This window comes from Oratosquilla oratoria, chromosome 32 (genome assembly GCF_046742065.1).
Source record: "Oratosquilla oratoria isolate Oo_2021 chromosome 32, ASM4674206v1, whole genome shotgun sequence".
Classification (NCBI taxonomy): domain Eukaryota; kingdom Metazoa; phylum Arthropoda; class Malacostraca; order Stomatopoda; family Squillidae; genus Oratosquilla; species Oratosquilla oratoria.
Genome location: NC_134808.1, coordinates 31,909,123 through 31,919,122, shown reverse-complemented (window position 1 = coordinate 31,919,122; position 10,000 = coordinate 31,909,123). Strand labels below are relative to the sequence as shown.

Genomic DNA, 10,000 nt, shown 5'->3' with positions numbered 1-10,000 from the left:
ACGTAAATCATCACCTTACCAAAGCCATTAAGAAAAAAAAAAAAATCAGAACAAAGCGAAGCCAGACCAACGTAGATCATCACTCTGCCAAAGGCGCAAAGAAAAATTCAGAACAGATCGCAGCTGTTTTGACCAAAACAGAAAGAATATAAAGAACTTTCGCCCACCTTCTCAAATCAATTAATCTATTGAAACCCCTTCACTACCAAATGGTGGGCTGGAAGGGAATGTCACGGAGATGAACGTAATGCCCTAAAGGCGAGCTAAAGACAAATTAAATTTTCATTCGGTTTGGAAGAGGTTCATCGAGATGGGATGTAACACCAACACTCTAACTATGCTACCGAGTGAGTACCATGGACACTAACGGTAGTATTCTTAAAAAAAAAATCTTTCCTTTTGTAAATCTTTCTTTACATAAATCTTCTATAAATCCTTGGAATGGAAATGTTTTCTTTAGGAATATCACCGTAAGAATCTTACGGTGGTATTCTTAATAAAATTCATTCCTTATATAAAATTTCCATTACATAAATCTTCTATAAATCCTTGGAAGGGAAAGAATTTTTTTAAGAATACAACCATAAGAGCCTTGGCGACTGAAAGAGTAAAATGAAAAGTCACGCCTCGTACGGCTGTGTGGAGAGCGACCTCTCCTGCGGCAGTGACCTAGTCAGGTCAAGAAAGCTTTGTTACGTGAAGTGAGGGAAGCACTAGGAAGAATGTAAAACATTATCATTAAATTTTTACACTTAGGTGCCCCGATTATAACAAAACTAATTGACTAGTTTGCATAATAGGGTGTGTTTCCCTGTACTGAGGTCTGTATGATGAATCGTTACAAGTTGTGTGCAAGTAGATTTACACACACTTACACACACACTTACACACACACACACATACACACACACGCACATACACACACACACACGCACGCTCGCACACACACACAAGAAAAACAAGAGGACATGAAAAGAAACTTAAAAAGGATAGTTATAGAAGAGATCTGAAAAAGAATATTTTCCCACACAGAGAGTTAGATGTCTGGAACAAATTGGATGAGGAAACAATGTGTGCAAAAACTGTACAAGAATTTAAGAATAAACTAGATGCTGAAAGATACATAGACGGGTCACTACGAGCATAGCTCCCTTCCCGTATAATACAGCTAGGTAAATACAAACACACACACACACACACACACACACACACACACACACACACACACACACACACACACACACACACACACACACACATACACACACACACATACACACACACATACACACACACACACACACACACACACACACACACACACACACACACACATACATACACATACACACACACACACACACACACATACACACACACACACACATACACACACACACACACACACACACACACACACACGCATACATACACACACAAAGATACGCACAAACATAGTTATTAAGAAAAGAAAATTAAAGAAGAAAGCAAAGATATATTTGAAATTAGCTAAAAACCACAAGGGCTGGAAAAAGAACTTGATCATGAACAAGTTAGATATAGAGAGATCATCAAACAACAAAGAAAGGAAGAACAAGATAATGTGAAAAATATGTAAAGAAAATATTAAGCAGTAGAGAGGCGTTAGTGGGAGAAATGATGGGAAAATTTACAATTTTCATTTGTTTAACTGAGGATCGTTTGCCCACAAGAGCGATAAGGAAAAAAAGGAATTTACAAAATCTAAGGAGTATCAAACGACATGAAGGCACTGATAAGATTAAAGTCTGTAGGTTTGACATGATGAGGCGTCCAGAAACAGAGGGACATCCCCGCCACTTGTACTAGTTTTAAGGTAATCACGGATGTTTATAGAAGAGATTTATGCTTTTCACGACCCATGCTTAACTCGAAACCAATAAAAGTGGCGGGGATGCCCGTCTGTTTCTGGACGCCTATTATAACCCTATATAATAATCTTTTCACGCTTAATGAAAAGCAAACAAGAAATAATGGTCTCAAACTGTCAGGAAATAGATTTAATTTGGAAATGGGTAGAAACAAATTCGCCAGTCGTGTAGTTAATGAATGGAATAAACTTCCTGCAGAGGCAGTGCAATGTAGTTCAGTTCGAAGCTTTAAGATTCGTTTACATAAACACCTAAGCAAGATGCTGTAATGCCTGCCATTTATTCTATATTATTTATTTGTTTATTATTATTTGTTTGATTATTATTTATTATTATTCATCTGCCCATTTATTATTATTTACTATTTACCTGTTTGTTTATTATTTAACTTTACCTATTTATTTACTTATTCTATTTATTACTATTCATATTATTATTTTTATTTATTTATCATTATTATAATTTTTTCGCATCCGACGTAGTTATGGACCAGAAGGTCTCCTGTTGGCATGCTCCTCCTTTGTAATTCTTTGTAATCTTTTGTATTATATAGGGATGGTGGGGCAAGGCTAATGAAAACTTAATTCAAATCACAATCTGTAATAAACGAAGTTATCACTAGAACATGGAGGTTGACTGACATTGATGAGTTTAAAAATGCTTGTATAAGGAAAGACACAACAGAGGAGGAAAAAAAGAAAGAATTAGGGGATTAGTCAATGAAAGAAGGACAGAAAACGGCAAGCGAACAAAAACGAAAAAAACGGGGTTTTGCTGAAGGGTGTATGGACGAGATCCTGAGGAAATGGTACATGAAAAAAGTGTTCGAGGAAAAATTGAAGACAATGTAAACCGGGCCCCACACGATCAATATTATTGCACAATATTCCGTATTGTACCATATATTGACAATGTAGGGATGGTATCAAAGAGCCACACATGTTTGGCCTGTACATTTGATGTCTTCAATATATTGTGTCGTTCTTCAATAACATCCCCAGACCGTCAATAATATTGTACAATACGGAATATTGCTAAATGATATTGATCTTGCAGAGCCCGCATAAAGTGATGTATATCAATATTGATTACTTAATATTACTAAAATTAGAATTAAACGCTTATTCGAGAACGGAGGAATATTACATATGTCTAGTCGAGACTAAATTTGAAAAAGACCTGAATATGAATTTAGGTTATGGGTGCATGACATATGGAGAAGGGAGAGAGACGAGAGTAAGGTTGGAGGTGTGATGATAACAATGAAGAAGAACTGAATATTGTTCGATGTGGTGATGGGAGAAGAGGCTGTACTGATAGATATGAAAGTATCAATGGAAGGAAAAGGGATTTTGCAGGGGCGCATGGACCTTAAAAGAAAAGGACATGAAGTGAAGAAGCTTATCAAGAAGAAGCAGTCAAGATAAATGACACTGTGGCCCTAATCGGTGAATTCACCTACAAAGAGATGCATTGGGAGGACTGTGTGGGAGTAATAATCTGCCAATTTTAGCAATGAACGATATAATAACCCAATTACAGAAGTGAGGAAGCTTATCAAGAGATGTTGGGTGAAACAGTCAAGAGAAGGGACACTGTGGTCCTAATCGGTGAATTCACCTGCAAAGAGGTGCATTGGGAGGACTGCGTGGGGAGTAATACTCTGCTAATTTTAGCGATGAGCAATATAATAACCCAATTACAGAAGTAATTAGGATGAGAGAAGGGGACAAACAGGCCAGGTTGGATTTAATCATGGGTAATGAACCAGATAGTATATATTCTTGGATTTACCGATGCCTTATGGGGAAGAGTGATCATGTGTTACTGGCGTTCAGTTTGATTATACGGGGTGCAGAACGAAAGGACCATTCGCATAGGCTGTAACTGTGAAAAGGCAAACTTTATGGTAGTGAGATATTTTCCTTGGAGAAACAGGCTTGAGAGAATATCGAAAATCAAAAGACATGCAGCATATATATGTCCTTTTCTTTATACATATTTGCAAATTGAGAGTGGAAAAATATGTACTGAAACTGAGAGGAAGAGAATTTCAAAGAATAAGTTGTTTTAAGTAAAGATATGTGTGCATTTGTAATTCCTTTTTCTTTAGCACATATTACTCACTCCCTGACTCCGGCAGAGCGAAGCAGCCTTGGAGTGCCAGGACGCCGACGGAACGACTCCTCTCAAGTTCGCCATCCTTAACAACTCCCATGGAGTACTTCAAGTTCTTCTCAAGGTATAGTGGAGCCTATCTCTCTATGTATGCACATACACACACACACACACACGCGCACGCACACATACACACATGCACACACACACACACACACACGCACGCACGCACACACACACAAGTATCTAAATAAATTAATGTTCTTGTGGAGCACTAACGTTAGTTCAACAAGGGATTTTTGCAACCTATATTGATCTATAGAAGGCGTTTGACACGGTCTATCGAATCTTCTATAGATTCGTGGGATTCTTGCAAAGATTATTGTCTTGATATCCGGCGTATACTCTGGGAGAGAGAGCAAAAACCAGTTCTTTGAACTGAAAGTGTTCCATGTTTTCTGCCTGACCTCGCCCCAACTTTTTATTTTCACAAACTAAAGGTAAAAGTGAAGCTGAGGGACGAGAAGATCCTGAAAGGCAGGAAAGAATTGACGGAGATGCCATTGTTTAGGTTTATGTTATATAAAATGGGTTGACCTCTTTGATTTAATCCTGTTTAATTTATTTATTCATTTATGTATTTATTAGTTTATTTCTTTTTTCAATATTTATATAATTTTATTTATTCTTTTTATTTTTTTTTATTTTTTTACTTCCCATTTTTATTCATTCTTTTATGTATTTTCTTTTCTTTTTTCTTCTAGTTCACGGATCCAATTACAAGACGTTTCATATCTAACCAACTTGTCCTCTTTCACCCTTGTGGACTTTTTATTCGGAGCAAGAAAGGAACGACGAAGCGAGATAACATAAACCCTTTTTTTCCTTCTTTTTTCTAAAGACGAAGAATTGTGTCATCATTTGATACCAAGCGAAAAAGAGTGAGATAACAATCCTTACATAAGGCTGGATTATTTTCCTTTCAAAGAAACTGCTTCCTTTCAAAAATGTACTTGAAAGGACTTCGCGGATAAGCTTACAATGCCCTTTTGTCCTTATTGTGTGGTTCCCTTATACATGTCATTATCAATTTTCACAAAAAGACATATACATACACACATACATACATACATACATACATACATACATACATACATACATACATAGATGCATACATACATACATACATACATACATACATACATAGATGCATACATACATACATACATACATATGCACATTCATACATACACACACATGCATATATACATACATACATATAGTACATGCATACATACACATACACACATACATACATGCATACATACAAACATTCGTAAATACATACATATGCACATGCATACATTCATACACACATGCACACATACATACATATAGTACATGCATACATACATACACACACATGCACACATACCTACATACATACATACAAACATACGTAAATACATACACATAAACAAACATACATGCATACATACAAACATACATACATAAACACACATACATACATACATACATACATACATACATACATACATACATACATACATACATACATAAATACATAAGCACATATATACACACAACTCCGCTCACTAGAACCATAAAAGTGAAGGCAAAAAAAAGGTTTGTGTGTGTGTATGTGTGTGTACATTACGTTCCACATGTCTACCCGTTGAAGCTTTTGCTTGCCTGCCCTATTCTTAACTCTGTCACCTGAATCCCAAACTTTCTTAAATTCTCTTCCTCTTCCTCCATCATCTCTCTTCCCCTTTCTCTTCTTCCCTCTCCCACTCCTCTCCTCTCACTTCTCCTCCTACTCTTTTCCTCATCTTTTTCTTTCTTTTTTTCTCTTCTCTTCTCCTTTTACCCTACATTCCTCTTCTTTCTCCTCCTCCTCCTTATCTTCCTCTTCCTCCTCCTCCTCTTCCTCCTCCTTATCCTCATCTTCCTTTTACTCCTCTTCCTCTTTGTCCTACCTTCGGTCTAAACCACTTTTACTCCACCTCTTCCTTCTCCCTCCTCCCCTCCTTCCCTCCTTCCCTCCTTCCCTCCTTCATTGCCCTACTTTCTCTTTCATCATCATCCCCCATTCTCCTTTTTATCCTCCTCCTCTTCCTTCTCCCTCTTCTCCACTTCTACTACTCCTCTTTCTCTTCCTCCTCTTCCTCCCCTCCCTTCCTCTCCTCCCCACCCCTCCTTTCCCTTCTTCCCCTTCCTTCATCTCCCTCCTGCTCTCTACTTCTACTTCTCCTCTTCTCTCCCCTCTCCTCCTCTCCTCCTCCTTCACTTCCTTCTCCCTCTTTTCTACTTCAACTACTCCTTCTTCCTCCACTTCTTCTCCTCCCTTCCTGTCCTCCTCATCCTTCCTTCCCCTTCCTCCATCTCCCTCCCGCTCTCTATTTCTACTCCTCCTCTTCTCTCTCCTCCTCCTCCTCCTCCTCCTCCGCTCTTGTATCACCTGTGGGGAAGGAAATGCGTGGATGTTCGTCTGGGCCATGGCCTTGTGGTGACCCTCACATCACCGCCACCTGTAATGGAGTCCAGTGGCCCCATAAACGAATAAGCTACTGGTCAGCGAGCAATGATGATGCAATAAACGACAGTGGGCTGGGGGAGGAGAGTGGGGGATGGGGGGAAGAGGAGATGAAGGGAAGAGGAGTGAGATGGGGAGGGGGAGGGGAAGGGGAATGGGGAGGGATAGTGGAAAGGAGGAATGGGGAAGAGTTTATCATGTGACAATAAACGATAGTGAGCTGGGAGAGAGGAGAAGGGAGAGGGGGAGGGGAGAGGAAGGGGGAGAGGAGGTGAGGGAATGGGGGGTTATGGAGAGGACGGGGAGGGGAGAGGAAGGGTAAATGGGGAGGAGTTCCCTATGTGACTAAATGACAGTGGACTGGGAGGGAGGGGGAGGAGGAAGAGGAGAGGGGGAGGAGGAAGAGGAGGGGGAGGGCAAAGGGGAGGAGTTCTTCATGTGATAAACAACAGCGGGCTGGGAGGGAGGAGGAGGGGAAGGGGGAAGGGGGAGGAGGAGGGAGGGTTGGAGGGGAGTTCCTCATGTGACGGAGGGAGGGAGGGAGGGAGGGAGGAGTTGAAGGGAGTTCTTGGCGTCATGGAGGAGAGACGCTTTTGTTCTTTGTGTAACGGAAACGGAGTTAGGCGTTACAATTGAAGATATTCTGTGTCCCCGTTACAATCTCTCTATCTCTCTCCTTCTCTCTCCTTCTCTCTATCTCTCTCCTTCTCTCTCTCTCTCTCTCTCTCGCTCCCCTTCTCTCTCTCTCTATCTCTCTCTCTCTCTCTCTCTCTCTCTCTCCTTCTCTCTCTGTCTCTCTCTCTCTCTCTCTCTCTCTCTCTCTCTCTCTCTCTCTCCTTCTCTCTCTGTCTCTCTCTCTCTCTCTCTCTCTCTCTCTGTCTCTCTCTGTCTCTCTCCTTCTCTCTCTCTCTCTCTCTCTCTCTCTCTCTCTCTCTCTCTCTCTCTCTCTCTCTCTCTCTCCCGCAGTGCCACGAGGGCCCTTGAAATTTCCTTTTAGAGATTCAAGATGGATGAAAAAACGCCAGAGGGAAGAGAGTTTCAGAGCCTCCCAGAGAAAAGTAACATATATCCTCCATCCTCCTCCTCCTCCTCCTCCTCCTCCTCCTCCATTACCCACCTTCTCTTCCCTCTCTTCCTCCTCCTCCACTTCCTACTCTTCTTCCACCTCCTGTTTCTCTTCAGCCTTATCATTTTACTCTACTTTCTACTCTCCTCCTCCTCCTCCTCCACCTGTTTTTCTCTCTCCTCATGTTTTTACTCCACTTTCTACTCCTCCTCCTCCTCCTTCTCCTCCTCTTCCTCCTCCTCCACCTGTTCCTCTTCCTCCTCATGCTTTTATTCCAATTTCTACTTCCTTACTCTTCCTCCTCTCTTCCTCCTTCGCCTTTTCCTCCTACTTTAGCTCCTCCCCATCCCCTTCCTCCCCATCCCCTTCCTCCTCCTCCTCCTCTTCTTCCTCCTCCTCCTTCTCTTCTTGCTCCTCCTTCTTCTCTTCTTCCTCTTTCTCCTTCTCTTCTTCCTCCTCCTCCTTCTTCATCCGCGCTGTGGCCCGAGGGAAATGCACTTTACTGGTCGACAGTGAAAGAAGAAAAAAGCCGGCGGGACATCTGCCCAGGTGAGCGGCAAACGATTTCGTCGAAAAACCGCGGAGCTCCAGAGGTGGGACGGGAGAGGGGGAGAGGGGGAGGAGGAGGGGAAGGAGGAGAAGGCGGGAAAGGGAAGGAGAGGAGGCGGGAGAGGGGAAGGGAGGAGACGGGGAAGAAGGAGAGGAGAGGAGGGGGCGGAGAGGAGGTGGGAGAGAGTTGGGAGGGGAGGAGGTGGAAGAGAGGAGAGAGAGGGGAGGAGGCGGAAGAGAGGAGAGGGAGGGGAGGAGGCGGGGGAGAGGAGAGGATGTGTATTGCAGGCGTCAAGGGAGTAAAGATACTATGGGGTGAGAGGAGGACTTATGAAAAGAGGGGAACAGAGGACGAAAGGGTGAGTGGGCGAGGGTAGTCAGCGGAGGAGATAGAGGACAGGTGCGAGGGTGCCAGAGAGGGTGAGGGGATGAAGCGAGAGAATATATATATACATATATATGTATATGTGTATACTGGCTACCTCCCTTATAAGGGGGAAAGAAGCATTTGGTATATGTATGTATATATGTATATATATATATATATATATATATATATATATATATATATATATATATATACATAACATAGGTGATGTTAGAGATAGGATTGAAGAGTGTCTAGTAGGGGAAGGAAAGGACCCAGTAGTTTGCTTAAGTGCCGGAGGAAATGATATAGGTAAGGTAGGGAGTGAGGAATTATTTGCGCGGTACCGAGATGCGCTAGACAAGATCAGAAATAGGGGAGGTGTTCCTGTAGTATGTGGAATCCTTCCGAGGCGTAGAGTTGGAGGCATGTGGCATTCCAGGGCTATTGCAATGAATTGCAGGCTGGCAAAACATTGTAAGGCTAATGGATGGGCATTTGTCGACAACTGGGACCGCTTTTATGGTAAGAATCACCTATACACAAGGGACGGAGTGCACTTGTCTCCCAAAGGATTTCGGCTCCTTGCTGAATCCCTTGAGCGAGAAGTAGGCATCCTACAGGGTTTTTTTCGGGTAGATTATGTGGGAGTAGGGGGGAAAGTATCGGAATATAGTTTAGGAAATAGAAACAACTTAGAGGACTGTACAAAAAATCACCAAAGCAGGTGGAGGGAAGATAAACTTAAAGTTTACTATACAAATAGTAGGAGCATAATTAACAAAATTGATTTGCTGCGAGGTAAAGCATGCGTAGAAAATTTCGATATTATAGCCATTACTGAATCCTGGATCAACATGGCTGATAAACATTTCCTTCCGGAAATCGAAATAGAAGGATATAAGTTTTTTCATAAGGATAGGGTCGGCAGGAATGGGGGAGGTGTAGCACTTTTCGTTAAAAATACATTAAACTGTATTATCAACAATTCGATTAAGGAAGAGGACTGTACGGAATCTATTTGGGTAGAGATTATAGGCAAGAATAAGAAAGTTATTATTGGCGTCTTGTATAGACCTCCTAACCTTAGCATTGAGCAGACTGATTCCCTAATTCATGAAATTCACAGAGCGTCCCAGTACAAAAACGTTGTAATCATGGGAGATTTTAACTATAGAAACATTGACTGGGAAACTTTAATAGGAGATCATGAAGCGAAACAATTCCTAGATGTGGTGCAGGATAATTTCCTAAAACAAATGATTACCGATCCTACGAGGGGACAAAATACCCTGGACTTAATTCTAACAAATAATGAGCACCAAATTAGCAGCATAATAGTGGGCGATAGTCTAGGCTTTAGCGATCATCAAGAAATAAGATTTAATATTATTTGGGAAAAAATAAAAAGTACAAATAACGTTCAAGTACCA

The 10,000-nt window shown here is 41.5% G+C and overlaps 1 protein-coding gene across 1 annotated transcript in view; it reads left to right on the top strand.

The window, feature by feature from the left end:
* LOC143017635 (uncharacterized) overlaps positions 1 to 10,000 on the top strand; it is a 148,311-nt gene that overhangs the window by 120,084 nt on the left and 18,227 nt on the right. Inside the window, exon 5 of the mRNA XM_076172422.1 lies at positions 4,054 to 4,152. Coding sequence (XP_076028537.1) covers positions 4,054 to 4,152 — 99 coding nt within the window. The remainder of the gene's footprint in view (positions 1 to 4,053; positions 4,153 to 10,000) is intronic.